This window comes from Anarrhichthys ocellatus, unplaced genomic scaffold (assembly GCF_004355925.1).
Source record: "Anarrhichthys ocellatus isolate YVR2014 unplaced genomic scaffold, GSC_Weel_1.0 scaffold78, whole genome shotgun sequence".
NCBI lineage: Eukaryota > Metazoa > Chordata > Actinopteri > Perciformes > Anarhichadidae > Anarrhichthys > Anarrhichthys ocellatus.
The window spans coordinates 2469532-2492310 of NW_022280108.1; the positions used below are offsets into that span (position 1 = coordinate 2469532).

The following is a 22779-nucleotide window of genomic DNA, read 5'->3' on the forward strand; positions in this document are numbered from 1 at the left end:
ACAATGATGAGAAAATTGTGTGCTTATTTCTTTCTTAATTATTGTATGCACCGTGTGTAATATATTATTTTAAATGCCCATCCAATAAACTCATATTTGTTTGTTTGTTTGTTTTTTCACTGTTCTGATATTGTAAAAACTGTCATAATTAAAAAAGTAAAGGAGGGAAGTTAAGTACGTTTTCTTTTTATAATTTGACATATTCTTTAACATGACCGTATTGACCGTATTGACTGTGTGATTGTGCAGTTAACAGAACACAAAACAAGTGCACTTTTGCATAGAAACATTAGTGATTTTAATCACAATCTATCACAGCTGGACATTAGTCAGGACCGAGGCCCAGGTCCTCTTCAACTGGAAAAATAAAACAGTTTGCATACAAAAATAGACACATCTATGGGCAGATTAGCTGCAGCCAAGTTCATTTAGCTCTGCGTACAAGTTATTCTCAGCCAGCAGGATTTGGTCTCCTCAGAGATTATACAGACAGCAAGCAAATTCTTTAGGCAACCGTTGCTGCCAAAACTGTTTGACAATGTTGATAGTTGCCAGATTTGGACCACCTGACCAGATGATGATGATGATGATATTCTGTCAAACAGTGACGAAGGCCCAACGTTAGCTTGCTAACAAGCTTATGCACTTGAGGTCCTGTGATAGTTGATACATTTTTACAGGCTTTCTACAGAAATTCAGCTCAGTGTCCACCGGGCAGCGCGTTTCTGTCGGCAGTGTCGGTCACATGTTTGGAGGGAAATGTTCAGTAAGTATTTTACTTTAACTGGTGCTGCAGTGCATGTGTAAAGACAATCTGCACGGCACCCGTTGTCTTTCTTTCTGAGCGGTTCTTACGTTTTTGAGCAGCCGTTTGGAGCAATAGAAATGCTGCGTGTGTTCGTGGCTTCACCAAACGTTGTCCCTGTTGTTTGTGTCAGTTACACGTGGTTGTCTCCGTCCTGGACATCTGCAGCTATCGTAAAACGAGGGTAAAGCTGGTTTGGGAGACGGATCACAGCTAGACGCTCGGGGGAGGTGTAAACATTGTTTTGGTCTTAGAGGAGCGATTCGTTTCAGAGTTGTGGTTTGTGCCGTCGAGCACCTTAAGGACGAGCACCCAGTGGACACAAAGCCGTCAAACATGCTTCGTTTATGTAAAAAGCCTAAACAGAAAAAAACCTCAAAAAACAGTTAACAAAATATTGTGCTTTACCATTTTCTTCCACCATCATCAAACCCCATAAAATCATGCTCCACGTCCACCCACCACGATGCATCACCGCCATGGATGTCCTTCCCCTCTCAGGGATGTGAGACATCGCTCAGTTGTACACAAACACATCTACAGCTACGTGTGAACAGCAAATACCCATCCTACCAATACCTCCGGGCCGAAGACATACCAGCATCAAAATACAACAAAACCCAGTGGAGAGATAAAAAACTACCGTTTAGCACAAAACAAAACCCCAAACAAGAACATTGTTTCAAAATGTTTGTTAAAGCAGGAGGGCTGCTCGACAGTCACACAGGAGAAGACTGAGCGTGCCCATCTTACAATAGTTATATATATATATAAATATACATATTTACATGCAGGGTAAACTTCCTCACATTGTGGGCTAGCATGGCTGTGGTGCTTTAAGGAGGATCTCCTGCTACTGAGGCGGCGTTCTTTTGGTAACTTGGACATCAGCACTTTGTCTTCATCTCAGGGAGCCCCGTAGTGAGGACGTGTAAACGCAAGAGCCCCGAACAAGAGATCAACTGATGATGAAACCAGACAACAAATGTTTCAGGTTTCTCTTCCTTCTGACCACAAGTTCTTCACAGTGAGGCATTGATCGGATAAGATCAGATAAAACAAGTGTTCTTAACTAACGCTGAGTCACGTAACAAGCAGAGTTATTTTAACTCAAATAACCGTGTTTTCCTAAACCTTACCACCAAGTTGTGTTGCTTAAACCTAAAGTACTTTTGTTGCCTAAACCTAACCAATTAGTTTGTTGCCTAAACTTAATAAGTTGTTTAGTTGCCTAAACCTTAATAAGTAACTTTGATGCCTAAAGCTGAAGTTGTTTTGTTTGTTTCAACACAACGTTAAATTTGACTTGTGTTAGAGAAGCGTAAACTTGTATTTAAAAACAACCTTGTACACATTCTGTATTCTATTATTTTTCACATGATATTTAGTTTCTACTGCAGCAGCCAGTTTGGGACAAAAGACACTTGGTTATTTGTGACGTTCGTTGAGATGTTTTCAACCTCAAACCTTTACTTACAGGGCCGGTGGGTAGACTCTGGAGCTATCTAGTGGTGCGGTTGCTTATTGCAGCTAACTGAGACCTCTCCATTGTGCCAAGCGAATTCCGGTGGCCGATGTGAAAACATGAATGTCCCTCTTGAGAGGCAGTGTTTTGGTTTGTCCCTTCTGGGCTACTGTAGAAACGTAAGAGGACCCACTCACTTAAACTTTAAACTTAAAAACTTTAAATTAAAACACTTTTTATTTTTATTTAAAAGAATATCTCCACATGTAGATACAACTCGCTCACTCTAAGGTTACAAAAACACAACAATTCTTATTTTCAGACTAAAATAAACTTACTTAATAACTTTATATTCCATTTCTGCCGATAGTTCCCTCTCAACGCGACACACTGGCCCTTCAGTCAAGCAGCGTCATGAAGGTGAGAAAGGACAAGAGGTGTCCGCCCCTAAAGCATCTCAGCTCAGATTTCTGCACAAAACTTCTATAACCTCGCCCAGTTCTCAGTTGTCATGATTGCTGCCACCTTAATCCACTGCACAACCACCTGGCTCCAGCATTGATGAGGTCTTTAACTATTTGTTTTCATGTCATAAAAAGCCCAAATAAAAAGCAGTCACCAGCCCAATTTGGTCAAACCAAAAAGACAAATTTAAGGGGGGGTTTACCCACCACCAACCCTGGGAGCCCTGAAGATGGGGGGGGGAGGAGCCGGCTGACGTCTGGGTCTACTCATCGTTCAATCATTCCTGTCGGAGAGAAGCAGTGTGTCTTTAAGGGTTGTAATGACTTCCTGTTTCAAAAATAAACAAAACACAGGTACAGTTGTTACGTTTTTCTACACGTTTAGTTCAAACGTTTAAAAAGGACAGAAGACAGACCAGTTTCCACCATTTGACCAAAAGAAGCTACACGATACATAAAAGCAAGACAGAGAATTAACAAGAAAAGTGCCGAGAAAACAAAAACTTCTGTCCAAAAACTTTGACTGTTTTTTGTGTATTTTTCTCCTCGTTCTTCTTCTCTGAGTTTGTGTTATCTTTGAGCTCTTTACACAGACTCATAGATTGTGTATATATATATATATATATATATATATATATATATGTATATGTATGTATGTATGTGGTGGTTGAAACCCTCTGGCTCTCTCCTTTCTTTATGTCGGTGTTGAATGTGGTGACGGTTGGTCTGTTGTATCAGTCAGCACGGACCGAATTTAGCACGATGCCTCGATGCCAGCAGCTTCCTCAGAATCAGTCTGCTCATCATCATCATCATCATCATCATCATCACAAACTGTTAATGCTTTCAGGATGATTTCTTTCTTTCTAAGAAGCTTTGAAAAGATTTTAAGTGATGTTCTAGTTTGATTCTTTCTGGAGAAACTCTGACAATTAAATCAACATATCAATTAGTCGACAAAATCCTACGAGTGTTTGTCGAAAAACTAATAATGTCTTTGGTCGAGGACAGCCTTATTTAAAACCCTGAAAACAAAATCCCCTCAATGACAAACAGTGTTTTAGAAGAGTTTAGAACAGACACACTTCTGATTTATTACTTTAATAAATCCACCGTGCATCTGAGGTTTTTCACGCTTCAAGTCTATTTTTGACGTGTTTAGTGAAGCGTGATCTGCAGACAGATGTTTAAATCACACGAATGTTCTGCTTTATATGCGTTTTGAACTTATTAACTGTATCCATAATGATTGATCGCTACGGCGGGCGGCAAAATAAAATCAATTAGTAAATCGATTGTTTCTTCCCACGGAGCCGACATAAAGAAGTGTTTTGGTTCAGTAAATATCTGCTGTTTCACTTCAAACTTTATTCGTAAGGAGGAGTCGCCCTTGAGTCCAGAGATTTTAACAAAACTCTGTTTCTACCTGTTCATTTCCTGACCACCTCTGCAGTTCTCTTGATGACGATGGTGTTGGCTTTTTTGACGGGCGAGGTGTTGACGTAGTCCTCGCCCAGCAGACCAAGGAGCGGGTACCTGTTCCTGTAGCTGCACACACACACACACACACACACACACACAGATGTGTTCAGGTATGGTTTGGTGGATGATTAGCATTAGCAAGATTTGATATGCTAATAAAGACAATTCAATCTAAATCTCTGTCCGCGTGTCCTTCACATATCTCGCGAAGCGTTGATCTGATCTACTTCACACTCGGTGGGCGCTTTGCTGGCGACCCCGTGGAGTGCCGTGTCGAATTTGACGTGCGACGTGTTCAAAATGAATAAGCTCTGACTGAAGAAGCGGACGGCGCTCTGTGTAGCAGCAGCGGGGTTTCTGTCGTTTCAGCTCTCTGGTGTCAATAAAGTTTTCGTATCGTTCTCGGAGGTGTCGTACCTGTTGGTGATGATGGTTTTGGTGACTTGGCTCTTGGAGCTTTCGGTCTTCGCCTGCATCAGCTTCCTGATCTCCTGAGGGCCACAAGAGGTCAGAGGTCAGCACAGTCGGTTTGTTTCTGACCGATCATCATTCATGAAGTTCACTAAAACAATATATCTGAATAAAAGTTTAACTTATCAGATTTGCTGTCTTGTTCATTTATTTTTTTTCATCAAATTGTAACAAATTTCAATCTTGGTTATTTTATTCTAAAGTTTAAGTTTCATCTCGACAACATTTGACATTTCAGAATTACGGCTTCTATTGTCAAACAGAAGAAAAAGTGTGTGTGTGTGTGTGTGTGTGTGTGTGTGTGCGTGTGTGTGTGTGTGTGTGAGAAACTACAAAAACAGGTGTCCCTGAGGTGACACAAGCATTCCCGAGGTTAAATCAACCGACAGCCGGCTTCAACTGGTGTCACACGAAAAAAACAATCGAGTTGAGAATGCAGCTCGACCTGAAAGGTGAAAAATATGGTGAAAAATAATCGAATCAGCTCACAAGCCTGGAGGGTGTGTGTGTGTGTGTGTGTGTGTGTGTGTGTGTTTATATGTAAACAGATCATTTTAAGATGTTTGCAAATATAAAACACAAAATAAATGTTTGGCTCATATTTCGTTAAAAATTAAGCTTTTTTTTAAATAAACAACAACTCATGAATCTGTTAAATGTGTCCACTCGGCTGGTTTGGTCTCATTTGAGCTACAGACCTCCTCCTGTTTGGTGATGGTCCTCTTCCCCTGCTCCAGCATCATGAGCAGCTCTGAGATTCTCAGCTGGAGACTGTTATCCGAGGACGACTTCTCGCTGGTGGAGGTGGTGACCTCCGTCTGGATCCTCGTTATCTGGCTCTGGAGGGAGGACGCACAGAGACAGACGAGTCAAAAGAGAGATCTTTGTATGTTCAGTGGAGTATATATGTATATATATATATATATATATGTATAAAATGTTATACGACTCTTTTCCAGTACGACATGCATAATCCACCAAACATTTTCAGCTATTTCAACAAGTAAAAACACTGCAATAAGACAAGCTATACTCCTACAATCTAACGTAGTTAAGTGGCAGCCATGATTAGAGCTGGTCGAACTCTCTAAATGTTTAGAAAAGGTTCCTTGAATGCTTCCTTTCTTATCTCCTTTCACATATAAGGAGCACTGGACCAACCTTTACCAAAGGAGAGGAGATAAAGTCGTCCCACAATTCCTTGCACCAGTCGGCCTTCAATAAAATTGCCGTCAAACTTCAATTTGAACACTGCGGATGGGTTGAAAACATGAGGGAACGTTTTGGATTGTTTATAAATATTTGTTCAGGTTTTTTCTTCCTGAAGTATTGAAGAAGACTTGAAACTAGAGACTGAGACCATAAACTCATGTTTACAATGTTTACTGAGGTAATAAATCAAGAGAGAAGTAGAGTCATTTTCTCATAGACTTCTATACAATCAGAGGAGTCGCCCCCTGGTGGACACTACAGAGAATGCAGCTTTAACACATGAAGCATTGGCTTCACTTTACAGAAGGTTACCTCCTGACTATTCGTCTAAAGCAGAGTGCGATGTTGTTGCAGTTCAAGTGTTGCACAAATAAAAACGTCCTCATGATGGCGCTGGATGAATTTCCAAATTGGACATGAACGTCTGGATGCAGTAGTTTGATTCTCACCCTCAGCCTCTGTATCTCCTGGTCCTTCTCATTTTTCATGGTGCTGAGCTGGTCTTTGTACTGACGGGACAACTCCTCGGTCTTCAGGTGCAGCGTGGTGCTGCTGCCTTGGCCGGCCAGCTGCAGGACAGACGGACAAGGAGGGAAGGAAGGAAGGAAGGAAGGAGGGAAGGAGGGAAGTCATCAATGTTGCAGAGTAAACATTTTCTGCCTCGTTATTTTTTTTTAGCTCCTCACTAAGTGTCTCAAATGGTGTTTTTTATTGTCTAATGTCATATAATTATTATCATTATCACTATTAATAATAATAATACTTTCCCACCCCATTTACATCAATGAGAAAAGACTTAATATTAGTCTCAATACTCTGAGACATTAAGTATTTCTTTGTTTTTAATATAAAGAAATACTTCAGCATCACGTTCAGATTCCAGCTACACATAGATATTAGAATATATTTAAATATCCGTCTAGTTGTGATGCCAAACAGGAGGAATCATCTCCATTAAAGAAACCACTTTGGAACATGGAATCAAGTGTCTCTGAACGCTGCCAGACAAGACTCCCCGTCCACCGGTTACAGTTGCGACGCAATCATCAAATTGATCTGCTGTCGATAACTGATCACCTTCTGCCGGAGCATGTCGTTCTCCTTCTCCATCGCTCTCATCCTCCCCTCCATCTCTTTCAGCTTGAAGTCTCGGCTGGAGTCGTTGTTCTTGGAGCCCATGAGCTGGCTCTCCAGGGAGCGCTGAGTGGTGCTGGTTTCCTTCAGAGACGCCTGCAGAGGGACGACACACACAAACACACACACAGGAAGTCAGAAGCACACACACACACACACACACATAATGTCGTCAGATGTTCTACTGACGAATTTTTGAAATTCACACAATGAACTCCAAAATGTATTATCCAACCAAGAGCTTTTTCTTTTTCTTTTTCCACTCAGCGCTTTGAGCACCGTACCTGCAGCTGTCGGTTGTTTTCTCGGACGGTTCCCAGCAGGAGGTCGTACTGCTGAGCCTGGTCAGCTTTGAAGCTCAGATCTCTCTCCAGAGACTCCTTCTCACTCTCCAGACGCTGAGACAACACACAGACACACACATGTTGTCTATAAGCGGCTCAATCACATATCGCGTTTTCTGATTTCGTTTCTAATTTTGTCAATTGTTTAAATTAGGCACCGGTGCCAGAATTACTTCTTATTGGCAAACCTATTTTGCTTATTACAAGCAAAAACAGCTTGAATTCATTGTTTTTTTCATAGTTTTTTGAGTGGCCTTGTGTATTATTTCCTCCTGGAAGTTGCATCCCTCAGATAAGATATCACGTTCACGACAATGGACCAGAAACTGCTGAAAACCAGCCAATTAATAAACTCCAGGCGGCCTCGACTCGTCTAGAAACAGTTGTGGCCGCTGGAGACGGAGACGGACGACGGACGCTCGGAGAAATCACCTGTGGTTGAAGCCGCGTTTGAAACAGAAACAAATTCAGTAAATAGCGATGATGTACAGAGAGAAAAAACAAGGTCACTATAATAGTTTTTCCACTGTAATTGTTCCTGTTGAGGAATGCAAGCTCACAATGAAAGTGACTCCACCACTCTGCATTACCCTGGCAGTAATAAGCCGTTATTATCTGCAGTGACGCCTGCATTTAAACCCATTTAATTAGTTTGCACGACTGTGACAAGCTCACATAATGCTCGAGTTGCAGGGACACGCTGTTCTCACGTCAGGCAAACTGCTGCAACTAATCCATCATGCGCACGCTCTATTTATTCACCTCACCAACCGCCTGTCGCATGTCGACTTCAAGTCCAGGAGGAGTTTTCCAAATTTGAGTTACGTTGACAAAACTAGAAAGTGGCTTTTGTTTTTACCCGCAGGTCCTCAGACATGTGGAGGAGCTCCTCTCTCAGACTGCTGAAGGTGGACAGCAGCAGACGCATGCTCTTATCTGCAGTGAGACGAGTCTGACACACACACACAAACACACAAAGATCAATTGTTATTGTCTTATTGTCAGTAATCAACTCGGGAAGTTTCATGGTCTTTTAAAAATGTCAACGCTCGCTCACCTGCAGCAGGTAGCGGATTTGTTGTTTGGTCAGTTCAGTGGCTCCTTTGGGCAGCAAAGCCTCCACCTCCTCTTTCTCCACCTGAACACACACACACACACACACACACACACACACACACACACACACACACATAGATACAATAGAAACAATTGAAAAACTTCAGCCGCTTGGAAAATAAAAAATTGACAAAATCCTCACTTTTATTTTGTTTCCACAAATGTAATTATACTTAATAAACTTGAACTTTTTTTTAAATATCTGATGTTTAAACTGAAGCTTGCTGAATGTTTTACATCGTCCTGTTAAATACAACCTCTGTTTTGTTTCGGGCTCTAAGTCGACAGATCTGAACTCTGGTCTGATTTATTTATCAGATGTGTGTGACGCAGGTTTGTTTCTCACCTTGTAGTCATTGGATGGATCCAGCTGGTGTTTCCTGTAACACAAAGAAGAGGAAAGACACACAATGAGGACGACAGCGTGACGATGTGTGTGTTCTTGTACAGCTATCTTTGTAAGGACCAGTTAAATATTAGACCTTCAGAGTGAGGACATCTTGGGAAAGTGAGGATATTTTGGTCGGTCCTCACTTTTTGACAGACCTTCAAAGGCTTGTCTGACGGTTCAAACCAATCGGCAACCTCTGGTGCTGGAAAACGTGCAGGGAGATAGAAAGACAGTGCAGAAACCTGCAGTTCCTCAAATGGCCACTAGAGGCTGGCTCCAAATGCGAGTGAATCCCCATAGACCTGTTCAGCAGCCTGCAGTTCAGTCCAAGTTTCACAGAATGTTTGTCATGTGAATGTTGGTCTCAGAGGAATCAATCATGGCTTCCTAGTTGAGCTAAAGACCTCAGAATTTTATGTTTTTTACAGAATCTGTGAGGGAAGCGTTCGTCACACATGATGTGTTCGAAATCAATGTAGCTTTAATAAACGGTGTAGTTTTAGCAATTGTTTAAAGAAAACATGCTTTTCCATCCTGCTAGCAAAATCTATAATTTAATAGTAAACATTTTATGTCTAACAATGTAGCTCGATATCTACACCTCAGGTTTCAGTTTGGTAACATCCAAGCCGATTGTTGGTGCTTTAAAACCGCTTCTCACATACATGTATATATATACACACACACAGTATATATATAGATACTGTATTGATTTATTGACTAGCTTTGCAGTCATCTTGATTTAGTTTATTTATTCTCAGAGCCGAAGAACGCTGCACAATAAAACCCTGTAATGTTAAACTTCCTCCGCTGGTGTCTGTGATTCAGAGTGATGCATTCATGTGCAGGCGTACAGAGTGGGGAAAAAAAGACCTCCCTCAGCAGAGGCCAGCTTGTAAACCCTGCATGATGTCTATAAAAGTTATGTTCCAATTTTAAAAAATGGCACCCCGCTGTGGACCGATGAGTCATACTTACTGTCCACGGATCTTGGACACGTGCTCGGAGATGCAGGAGTGGATGTCGCAGTTCTTCCTGTAGACCTCGGCCAGCAGCTCACCGAAGTAGCGCGTGTCCATCTTGGTCGGCTGCGGAGTCTCCCTCAGCTCGGTCCTCAGCTCGGTCCTCACCTCCGACCTGGAGATCTTCTCGATCGCCGGCTGCTGCTTGTGCTGAATGACGTCGATAATCTCCACCATCTCCTCTTCCTCCTCTTCCTCCTCTTCTTCCTCTTCTTCCTCTTCTTCCTCCTGGAGGAACAGGTCAGAGACAGATATTTAGCCACCGTGTGTTTACGTCTGCTGTACGAGAAGAGTTAGTACTGTTTGCTGTCATGTTTTGATCCTTGTGAACTTCACCCAACAGTGTCGTGAAAGACGTAGACGATCACCAGTGAGTGACGTATTAACAGATTAGGTCATGCTGGTTATAACCTACTGTTACTGGTCGTAATGGTGCACAAGGCGTGAATGTGTTTGCTCTCAAATTTACAGATATCAGACGATCAAGGACTTATCATACAATGTGATGTTTCATCATTAGTATGCTGCTGTGCTGATTGGTCGACTAGTCAGGAGCGCAGCCTGTGATTGGTCGACTCGTCTACTCAGTCAGGTACTTTTTGTGAGGTAAAATAATACAAAGCAGTTATAAGAACGTCACTGAAACAGACAAAACATAAAAGAAATACTTCAAATAATCATTTGTTTATCGATTAAACTTCTGCATTAAAACAGAACCTTTTTGTTGTTGTTTTGTCTCAAACGCGGAGTGATACTGAAAGTGCAAATGAATTAAGACGTCGCAGCAGTGGTTGGTGGATATTGTATCAGGGCTGTGAACCAATCAGATTGCAGATTTATTCCTACCTGGTATATAGATATGTTGTTGGTCATTGTTGCTTTTTATAGTTATACGCCTATTTTATGCACAGTTAGGTGTATATTTATGAATATTTTTTTATCTTTGCTCAACTTTGTCCGTGTTCTTCGCTGTAAGTCTATTTTTATTGGAACTGTGTCACATTGAGAGCAACTTTAGTCAAATTCATTTTAAACATACTTCGCCAAAAAAGCTGATTCTGATAACATTGAAATGTTAGAACGAAGTCTGTGGACACGCATGAGTGACAATTAAAGATAATTATTTCAAATGAATCTGCTGCTATAACAGCCTCCATTCTTCTGAGCAGACCAGATGTTGGAGCCCGATAGATTAACCCAATTAAATGATATGAATATTACTGGTTTGTGCAACTTTAAAGCTTGTACAGAAGCAATAAAGTCGGCCATAAATATGAGAAATGAGTTTACAGATAGTTACAAACCCTCCTCATCATTGTGGAGGTTGGTTCCTCCCTGCATGCACAAGTATCAACGAAGCTTAATGTTGGGCCAATGAGAGGCCCGGCTCACAGCAGTGTCCACATACTTGTGGCCGTACGGCATACGTTGATAACGCTGCACACACACATGATCTCAAACACACACATCACCTGCTTTTATCTACATGTGGCAACAGAGTGGAGTTGTATTTATCTAACGTGTGAACTCTCTCTCTCTGCAAACATTTGTCTGACACGCTCATGTACAATGTCTGCCTTGTCTTGTTTGCTTCTATCTGTAGTTCCTGTGAAGCCCTTTGGGACTCAACCGACTGTTAAAAAGCACTTTAAGAATAATGTCCTTCGGTCCTCAGTGGGATTAAATCTTAAGGATACAATTTATAACCAACAGTGCAGCTGTTCTTCCTGCAACTGCTCCGATGGCTGCAGGTGTGCACGGGGCCCTCGTCCCTACCTGTCCTTCAAAATGCATTACATCATCTTTTTAACGAGCGTACATCTACAGCTGTGACAAAACCTCACACTTGAACTCCACAGCAGATTTCAGCCTCCTGCTCTTGTTAAAGGGTGAGCTTCTGACTGCAATGAGGCCTTTGTGGTGAATTATGAAAGAGGGTGGGGCTTCTGTATAGGGGGCGTGGCTAATCCACATAAATTAAATTGGAACTCTGTGCCGAGTGCAATGAGTCAACGCCTCACAATTCGTTTGGCCATGAATCTCTAGAAGTCATTCATCTTTTTGTTACGAGCCACTTTAAACAGCACACCTTCACACACACCTTCACACACACACACACACACACACACACACACTTGACCTCCATGCCAAAACAAGGCGTTACTGTAACAAGTCCTGCAGGCTCAACGCTAAATTAAGAGATTAGCTGCCTGCAATATTATTAGAACATTCTTATTTTCATACAAACACTTTTATGGGAGTTCATTTTTGACATTCTAGATGTTTCTGACACTTAAATTTCAATGCACATTGTATTTTATAACATCCCATAATGTCCTCTGCCTCTCGGAAAGCCAATAAGCTCAACAGCTGCTAATGGATTTAGCCGGTTAGCTCCTCACTCTGTTTGCAGCACTTTGACTTTCCAAAGTAAAAGCCTGTTTTATTTAGTTTCAGACTCTTGTTTTTGTCACGAGTACATTCACAAAGTGAGGAACGGACATGTTTAAAATGTATAGTGAACAACAACACAGAGGCTCCGTAGTCCTGCATTAGTGACACATTTCAGATGTTGCTCTACAAAAATCCTTTCTTCTTATACTCTCTTTCATCTTAGAATGAAAGAGGAGATTTATACTGAATAGATTAGTTACACTCATTTGGAAACATCAGGTAAGAAATAAATGGAGGGATTTGTACTATTTCTTTCTTTCACATGTCTTAACACTGAACATTTCGTCTGATGTCACTCCTTATTGAATATCCAAACCGTGGCTTTGCAAAGCGGTCCAGCCAGATTCCACAGGAGCCCAGGGGACCGTTAAGACCCAGACAGGTAAAGTTATTGTGCCATTGGAGAGCCACCAAAACCTGCATGGAGCCTGCAGCGCTTCAATATCAGGTTCAGTTTCTGTTGACATGTTTGTTGGTTGTATTGGATTGTTTCTTAGCATGCAGGGGAGCAGAATATTAGAAACAACTCTCAAGGTATTTGGAAGCTTCTGATTTAGAGGATTCAGAGGAAAAGAAACAGTCCAGATGCTAAAGTTCTCCGTCTCTGTTGTTTTAAAGTGTGGCCCTTCCTGTAGACCACACCCACGCAGCAGAAACATAACAATAATGTTACCAGGAAATTCTAGTATTGTTTCCATTAAAAAAATAAATAAAAAATCAAGAAATTACCCAGAAGGGAAGAACAACATAGGAAGTGAGGTGGAAAGATCGCAGGTTTGATTCCAATGCTGAACTCCGCTGAGTTACTGTGAAACCAGGAACCAGGACTCTGTCATGTGTTGTTCAGGCCAAACCGCAGCGCAAATATGTAGAACTGTTGTTTTATTGGACTTTGTGCCTTGAACGAAAAAGATTGTCAGCAGTCACTCTTCCAAAAACCTGATTCAATGCCGCTCAAAGGCGGTGATGTTTGGACCCAATTCAACTAGAGAAGTGCAGCAGATCTCCTCCAGGGTTGAGAGTCCAATCACTTGCACTTTTTCATTTTCATGAAGTGCAAACTCTCTCTAGCGTAAAAACAAACTTAACCGTGACTAAATGTATATATGTCTCAATGAATCACACACCTGAGGAGTTATTCTCCTCGGAGCAGGTCTCCCGTTGTTTGAATCAGGGCGGGGCACGAAAGTTAAGTAACACATAACTCTGGAGTCCGACAGTGAGAGGTTGTAAATTCAAAAAACCCGCCTGACGGAGCTCAAAGCTCACCGCAGGACCAAAGGTTGGTACTTCTAGTCCTGTTACTACCCGTGCTTCTGCCGTTGGATTTGTAAATGCAAACAAGCGTGCGACGGGGAGGAGCGTGTCCGAACGTGATCACATGGCGGAGGGTGTGGCTGCTACGGCAACATGCCCGTCATTCCTGCAGAGCTAAAGTAGAGCGAGGAGACGACAAAACAGAACAATCGGCTCGTTATCAGCAGACAGGTTGGCAGATGTCCGTCCTCACCGTGAGACGCTGCTCAGTTCACTGACTTATCTTTTCTGAACTGTATTTGAAGCAGGAATGAGGGTAATCCTTTCTTTCTTTCCAATTTTTCTTGCCATAAAATTCTCTAATAACTCTTATTATCCTCCATGTTCCTGTGGAAGTTGTTCAGGTAACAAAAGAAACCAACAACTTGGCAACACTACCTGGGACAGTGTTTCACCAGTAAAACCACACCCTTCATTCACACAGCGGAGGCTGAGTATTTGTCAGTTATTTAATTAGAACCAGCAGGAATGTGGGAGAGTTCAAGTTTAGCCCGTGGGTGATACAACAATCCTCTCTTTAACTATCCACACAATATTCCTGGCAATCTGGCACGTACACCACTTTTCCAACACAATTAGTGTGTAGATGTGGGATTTTTTAAACACGAGAAAAGCTGTTACAAATAGACTCCATCTCATTGCCGGTAGACGACTCATGCCTTTCTGCTTTTATTCTGGAGTTTGACATCACGAACGCACCGAAAAACAAAGTTTAGTAACGAGATAAAATGCTACAATATCTCCATCTTTTTTTTTCTCTCTTTCAAACTCGTTGCCGACTAATTTGGAACAATGTTCAAGCGCCGCTCGGACTGAGAGACGGACAAAAACGTGTGGCCGAGATGACAAAGAGTCGCAGACGTTGTACCTACGGAAATCCTCAGATATCCCACGAAATGATTTTGTTTGTAATCAACGTAATCATGAACGAGGAAGTATGAGCACACACATTGGAGATGGATGGGTCCAACAAACACGCACATAAGTACTTCAGTACGGCACTTCTGTAGTTATTTCAACCCAAACAACCATCTTTTTCTGAACCTAACTAAGTTGTTTTGTTGCCTAAACTTAACTAAGTTGTTTTGTTGCCTAAACCTAAGTTGTTTTGTTGCCTAAACTTCACTAAGTTGTTTTGTTGCCTAAACCTAACTAAGTTGTTTTGTTGCCTAAACTTAACTAAGTTGTTTTGTTGCCTAAACTTCACTAAGTAGTTTCCTGTGAAGATGGAAGTTTATTCTGAAAAGACTGTGTTCATGTAACGAGCAGAAATTGACATGTGTTGCCGGACTTTCGTAGGAAAACGCACAAAGAAACGAGGCGAAACTTTGCGCATTGTACCAGGAAAGAGGTCAAATTTAGCGTCTCCATCCGGGTGTCATGTTTCCATCACTGCACATAAATTCCTTTGACTACTGCAGAGTCGCTGTAATGAATGCTGATCGTAGCCTTTATCACTGGAGACAGAAGCCTGATGTTTGTGTTTTTTGTCCAGCATGAAAGAAATCTTTCTCTGGAACAAAAGTGAATGACACCCTGCCAAGAGTTATGTTCTCTCTTTTATAAACAAACATGTTTACGTTTTTGTTGGTGCTGCTGTTCATGTTCAGGGATCAGTAAAATGTCTCAGGTCGACTCTGACAGAGTTTAATATGCAGCTAACCTGCAGACGCGACATTCCAGAGATCCACCGCAGACCTGAGCTCATACTGCGCTGCAGAATGTGTGGGAAGTAACAGCAACCTTGTGATGATGATCGGTCAATGTGTGTGTGTGTGTGTGTGTGTGTGAGTGTGTGTGGCAGACTGACCTAGAAAAGTGTGAGAGCTGAATCAACACATTTCCATCTTATCAAGTCATTTCTGTCTAAATCAAGTCCTAAAACTGTGTTCTCTTACAAGCAGGGTTCTTAAACATCAAATTAAAATGACCTTTCAAGGACTTTCCAGGCCCAAATCCCTACAATTCAAGGACCCAACTCGACATAGTTTGATAGTTTAACAAGCGTCTTTGGTGATGACACAAGTCCTTAAAATTGACATTTTTTAGCGTCGCTTAAGGTTCGCTTGACGTTCGCTTGCTTGCCGCTGTTAAATCTTTTGTCTTTTGGACTGTTGGTCGTCAGACAAAACAAAGTATTTGAGGAGGTAACTTTGGGCTCCATAATGGCCAATTCCCACTTATTTCTTTCTTATTTGAAAGCCTAAATATTGACCAACCAAAAAAAGAGATTGAAGTCCCCCCCCCAGACATAAGTCTACTGCATCAAACGTCCTGTAGTTGTGATGAAACATCAGCTTTTCTTTCAGGTAAATTTGATCTAAAAAGCAGAATTTCTCTGTTACAAACAAAACAAAAAAATCACTCAAAGTCTCTTCAGGGTCACTGATCTGGTTTCACTTCTACAGGCTGTGAAAAGCAGCAGTAACCCAATAATCCCACTCTGTGTGTGTGTGTGTGTGTGTGTGTGTGTGTGTGTGTGTGTGTGTGTGTGTGTGTGTGTGTGTGTGTGTGTGTGTGTGTGTGTGTGTGTGTGTGTGTGTGTGTGTGTAACACTAGAGGTTGAGAATGAGAGACGAGTCCTTCTGACCACACGGGTTCAGAATGCTGCAGCCGTTTTCTTTATGTAAAGATGCTAAGACTCGTTTACAGAATGCAAGGTGTTTCTTTATATTCTAGTAGTATTCTAACTCCGCTGGCAGATTTGATCCTATAATGAACTTCAGGATCGGCTTCACTCGTCAGGTCCAGAGGTCTCTGCCTGCTGTTCATTGTGTTGAGATGTGCGCTCTGTGTACACTTCAGGGTCCCAGTTTGAGGGTATGAACATATGGTCACCCTGGTGTTTGTCTCCCTGCAAGTCTCTTCTTCTCATCTATTTATGGTCAACAGTCAGAAACGACATCAGAAACCTGGACAGGTGCGTCTGCAACACCTGATCAAAGCAAAAGCCGACATCGAGCCTTTGCAAAGTTTTATGTAAACACACAGCGATGAGAACTCGCCGCTCAAAACCAGTTAAAACATGCAGCAGCAAATCATTCACTTTGTTTATCTGGAAACGCAGCACACGAGCAACCAGATAGTTCAGATCAAGCTGTTCAGGTTTCTTTCTCCCTCTTTGAAGGAACGAACATCATGTCAGATGTGAATCAGATCATTTAAAACTATTATTTACACACAGATTGAGTTCAACTCGCAATTATTATCGTTTTGATCAAGCTGTCTAGAGTCATAAAGGTTTCGCTTTTGTCTCGTTTAGTGAAGTCCGCTGTCACCCGTCTGTCCGCTGTCACCCTACTGTCCGCTGTCACCCGTCTCTCTGCTGTCACCCGTCTCTCCGCTGTCACCCGTCTGTCCACTGTCACCCGTCTCTCTGCTGTCACCCGTCTCTCTGCTGTCACCCGTCTCTCTGCTGTCACCCGTCTGTCCGCTGTCACCCGTCTCTCTGCTGTCACCCGTCTGTCCGCTGTCACCTGTCTCTCTGCTGTCACCCGTCTGTCCGCTGTCACCTGTCTCTCTGCTGTCACCCGTCTGTCCGCTGTCACCCGTCTCTCTGCTGTCACCCGTCTTTCCGCTGTCACCCGTCTCTCCGCTGTCACCCGTCTGTCCGCTGTCACCTGTCTGTCCGCTGTCACCTGTCGCTCTGCTGCCACCTGTCTCTCTGCTGTCACCCGTCTCTCCGCTGTCACCCGTCTGTCCGCTGTCACCCGTCTGTCCGCTGTCACCTGTCGCTCTGCTGCCACCTGTCTGTCTGCTGTCACCCGTCTGTCCGCTGTCACCCGTCTGTCCTCTGTCACCCGTCTGTCCGCTGTCACCCGTCTCTCTGCTGTCACCCGTCTGTCCGCTGTCACCCGTCTCTCTGCTGTCACCCGTCTGTCCGCTGTCACCCGTCTGTCTGCTGTCACCCGTCTGTCCGCTGTCACCTGTCTGTCTGCTGTCACCCGTCTGTCCGCTGTCACCCGTCTGTCTGCTGTCACCTGTCTGTCTGCTGTCACCTGTCTGTCTGCTGTCACCCGTCTGTCCGCTGTCACCCGTCTCTCCGCTGTCACCCGTCTGTCCGCTGTCACCCGTCTGTCTGCTGTCACCCGTCTGTCCGCTGTCACCTGTCTCTCTGCTGTCACCCGTCTGTCTGCTGTCACCCGTCTGTCCGCTGTCACCCGTCTGTCCGCTGTCACCCGTCTCTCGGTCTCGATATTGCCAGTCGATCCTCATCTCCGTGTCTGTTATTGTGCCATGGGACTACAGATGAAAAACAGCCTCTTGGCTAACTCTGGAGCGTTTACAGGAATGTGTTATTAATGTGTACCGTCCCTAACATATAAACCAATAAATACAAATTTAAAAAACGACACCAGAGAACCAGCGGCGACGAAGGCCGACTGCTGTCTCTTGACCAAAACAACGTTGCACCTGAACACACCACAAACATATTTGGATTTTAAAAAGCCAAATATAAACTGGTTCCAGCGTCTCAAAGGTGACAATTTGCTGCTTTTTACTTTTGGGATCTGAACAGCTGAGCCGGACACACCCCAAGTTTAACACCCGGCCCGAGTGGTTTGTCAGTGTTGCCACAGTGTGACAGTGCTGTGATTGGGAGCAGAGAGAGAGAGAGAGGGAGAGGGAGAGAGAGAGAGAGACGCTGTCGGCTACATGAGAAGATGCTTCTGTAGCTGTTCCCATGTTGAGGTTTCATGCTGACGGGGTGTGTCTCTGCTGAACCAACAGATTCAGGGACTCCACCCCTCTGCATTCTTTTTCCTTCTTTTAGTTTTCTCATCTTGAAGGAAACACTTTCATGTTTGACAGAAAGGCTGCACCTCAATCCGGCAATCATTTGGAGAGTTGGCACCAAACAAACTACAGCAAACCACAAAATCATGGTTCCATGATATGGTTCACAAAAAACAGATAAAGGAAGCTTGTTTTGTTAGTTTAGACTTGAACCTGAGCTCCCTTTGTTCCCTTTTCAGCCAACTGTTGTGAAGTCGTTTTCTACCTCTGGTACATGAAACACGCTGAAGCTTTCGTGGTCATAGTCTGCGTGGTTTCATTGGACTGTCGGCACAAATCTAAATCAATCATCAATCAAAAAAGAGATTTCAACTCATCGTGGACTTCAGCACCAATGACTCTTTATTTCACTTGGTCTTGAGTCTACTTCTTTTTCGTTGGGTGTGGTTGTACATTTGACCTCCACACATGCTCTCATATTGAACTGAGTTGGTGGTGAGTTGGTTGTTGATCAATTCATTTCCTGAATCTGCTAATGTTGAGGCTATTTATTGCCAGCAAGTTGACGATCAATTCGCTAGATCCACTTTGTTAGAACCAATCAGACAAAATCCAAACAAGTTACAGAAGAGAACCATGAAGACCTAACTAGTTGGTGCCAGTTACTCTGTAGTTTAAATGGGACTGCATTTGGTGAGGGGAGCATTTTGACTTGTTTAGGACTCGAAACACGGTCAAGTTTAGGTCTTGGTTCTTGACTTGGGACTTGATTGAGGACTTGACTCTCTTGACTTGGGACTTGATTGAGGACTTGTTGGTCTTGAGTTGGGACTTGAGTGCAAACATTTGAGGCGTAAACCTCCCTCTCAGTTTCTCTCATCAACTCGATCAATGTTTTCAGAGAGCGGGATTATCTGCAGCTTGTGGTGACAAGTTTGTGGTTTCAACTAAAGTCATCTACTTCAGCTGTAGGTCACAAGTTTTGTTTTTGTTGAGATTAGTTTTTTTTATGCGTATCCTTAACTTTATTTTGTTTGAGTATGTTTTATATTGGATGACAGAAAGCTGAACTAAACTAAACTAACAAGGCTAAAGTGGAGCACATACTTGTGTGGTTGCCAGGTTCTTCTGAGGGTTTCACCAACAAGAGGGCTTTCATGGGAAGAACTGTAGTGTTAGTGTGTGTGAGTGTGTGAGTGTGTGTGTGTGTGTGTGCGCGCGTGTGTGCGTGTGTGTGTCCTTGCCTCCTCCTCAGCGCTTAGCTCAGGGCTCTTGATCGGACTGGATAAATGGCTGAACACTGACGACTTCCCGCTGGTGCTCTGAAATAAAAGACAAAAAGATGAGTCCGACGCATGACATTAGTTTGAGAAGATGTATAAAATAAACTATGCAAATAAATAAAAATGCTGATTCAGCCTCAACTAAACGTAAATGTCTTTAGTAAAATGAATGGAATGAATGAATATACTTTTTGAATTTGAGAGTTTGCAAACTAAAAGTATAAGTGACGATGTTGGTCAACAACATCCAACTCCACAAAGGTAAATATTGTGCCAGGGATCATACTCACATAAACAAATGCATCATATGTCAAATAATTGAAATGTTTGATGTTGTATTATGTGTTTTTAATTGTGTTAAAAGTCAAGTAACAATACCTGCATGTGTAATATCACAGTCTGTGTTTATGAAGGATATAAAAAAACCTTTGGTGAAGACAAACTGTTTTAAACAGCTGACTGCAGTGTTTCATGTAGCATGGAGGTAGAAAGGTGAGTATGCACAGCAGAGGGAGTGACAATGTGAAGTCAAAAATATCTGTACAAACATGTTTCACTGGTGAGGAATCAACATCAAATCAGAGTCATTTCAAAACACTGCATCATGATCAGAATGAAAGTGACGTGAAGCCGACGGTGACACACAGACGGTTAACTGGAGAGTTCAGTTCACACCAACCAGATCCCTCATTGTAAATGAATGGGCTTTGTGCTTCTTCCTGAAAATGTGCGGAGGATGTTGGAACTTGTTCTCTGGAGAGTGAGCGAAAAACGAAAACTGAATCAAAGCCAATAACATTTAGAAATAAATGAGGAAGTGCATCAGCGTACCGGCCAAATAAAAAGCACCTAAAGCGGATAAACCAATGAAGCGGCTCACATCCTACAATACATCAGTCTTATAAAGATCAAATCTTATCTTTATTGTCAATCAATGTATTGATTCGTGTTCTACTAATTTCATAAATAAAGTCAGAAAATAGTAAAAGGCTTCACAGGCTTCCATAGTCTTAACCAACAAACTATTTACAATGCAGGGCTCAACACTAACTTTTAAAAGTGGTTACCAGACAACCAGACATCAGCTTTTTGGTTTGCCGAAACTGACAATATGGTTTCCATTTTTAGTCACCTAATACTTTGAATTATAAAGATATGTTTGCAGTTATACGTCAGCTTAACAATGAAAATGTGACATGACAACATGACAAATCTCCTTTTCCATTCGTTTGTGATGTTGAACTTTTGAGGTTCCACTTTTAAATATCGCTAATGCAACAAATATTCTAAATGTATGTATTTTGGGGTGCACGTTTTGCTGTTTGCTGTCCCTATTTTTTATATACGTTAAAAAGTGATTGCACTGATGCAAACCAAAGTCCCAAGAATGCAACGTAGCAAACCGGACAATTGTTCTGAAAATCCCAAAAATGAAAGCAGCGATATGCGACATACAGAGCTTTAATATCTCATCAAACAACCATCTACATAAAGACACAGAGGAGTGATGTCTACCTGAGCGTGATCAGAGCTTCGTCTTGCTTTGTTGGGATAGCCGGCTGGCCGCGTGCATGTTAGTGCATGTTAATGCATGTTAGTGCACGTGAGCATGCCCCACTGGTTAGCTCACGGCCAGCATATAACACCATGGAAGTGTAGCGCCCCCCCCTGCCCCCGCAGGTGAACATAAACAACTAAAAAATAGTTTGCATTGTTAGCGCTGTTTGCACCGTTAGCGCTGTTTGCACCGTTAGCTGCGAGCCGCTGTCTCAGGCGTCGCCATGTTGAGAGCCGTTGAGAGGCAATCGAAATACTCCAGACCTTGTATTTTGCACCTTTATGAAGCTGGAGTGTTTTTTGTATAAAGCAATTAAACAACCAATTGCTTCATCGTAACTGTTAATTTTGAGTTTCTCTTTTCAGCACTATTATTAAAAAACATCTCAGATGTCAAAATACTGCATGTAGGGACATTAAAGTAACACTAAAGTTGCTCTTAATCTACAGACATTTACAGACTACTGTTCTGTCGTTTATACAAAAATAAGGGACACCCCTCCAGCCAATCAGAATGAAGCATTCTTACAGGGCGTGGCATCATTTTCAAAGGTAGATACTGAACAAAATAAACCAGGGTAGTCTTGTGTCTCCCGAAGCTCCACACATCTTCCCAGACAATTAGAACCTGCTGTCTCACCTCAGATAATGACCATCTAACTCAGCCAGGTGGACCAATGTGTTTGTGAGGGTGTGCCACCTCAGCAGAGTCAGACCGGGCGTGGCATCGAACGCGCCACACGAGCACAAAGCTCTGACCGCAGTGACTCAAACAGCAGAACTCGTAGTAAATAATTATCAGGACAACAAGCAGAGGGAATCCTGACACATTCTGCTGGACTCAATACTAGAGAGAGATCAAATAACAACCACACAGACAGATTATTCAAAGATCCGAGAGGAAGAAGTGGCAAACTCTGAGGCCTGCTCAGTTCCTGTTGATCGTACTGACAGTACTAGTAGCAACGCCACATGTCTTGGCAGTGACTCAGCGTCTATTAATCAATAAGTCAACTGACAAAAAGACAGGAGTGGCAAGAGATTCTAATTCCTTCAGTGAACGTTGACTTCACATTTAAATATAATAATCAGCACACAATGGAACAAAACTTTGAGCGCAGAACATAATAACAGTTCTTTACATAGTGTAATAACTTATTACATTAAGAGAATATTTTTTAATTATATACTAAAAAAACAATTTTCTTATATACAGAAAAAACAACATTCACTGATCTAAAGACGACAGAGTTGTAATTATGTATGTGTTCTTGTATTTCTGTTTCTCTGTGTTGTGTTTCTGGTTGTAAAATGTTATTCTACACATAACAAAATAAACAATGGGTTCATAGTAAATATGTCTCTGGCATCATGTATTTATTGTTAAGTTAGATGGGCTCCCATTCAAAAAAATAAAATGCCTTAAGTTTCAAAAGAATTGCTAAATATTACACTATGCTCTATTCTATATATATATATATATATATATATATATATATTTAATGAGCCATTCTCAGTTTCACTG

At 42.3% G+C, this 22779-nt stretch overlaps 1 protein-coding gene across 2 annotated transcripts; it reads right to left on the reverse strand.

Annotated features, from left to right (window-relative positions):
- Positions 1 to 274: 274 nt before the first annotated feature.
- Positions 275 to 22639, reverse strand: pof1b (POF1B actin binding protein). Of its 2 annotated transcripts, none has more exons than XM_031874138.1 (12): positions 19659 to 22639; positions 9863 to 10134; positions 8840 to 8873; positions 8435 to 8515; positions 8237 to 8329; positions 7318 to 7431; positions 6977 to 7129; positions 6349 to 6468; positions 5386 to 5526; positions 4634 to 4707; positions 4161 to 4282; positions 275 to 3062 (listed from the first exon to the last, which is right to left on the reverse strand). In XM_031874138.1, exons 2-11 carry the CDS (start codon positions 10081 to 10083, stop codon positions 4165 to 4167), a joined length of 1149 nt encoding a protein of 382 aa, XP_031729998.1. In that variant the 5' UTR covers positions 10084 to 10134; positions 19659 to 22639; the 3' UTR covers positions 275 to 3062; positions 4161 to 4164. The 2 variants fall into 2 exon arrangements, with proteins under 2 accessions (XP_031729998.1, XP_031729997.1); XM_031874137.1 differs by having other exon boundaries at positions 275 to 3018; positions 19659 to 22638.
- Positions 22640 to 22779: the final 140 nt, after the last annotated feature.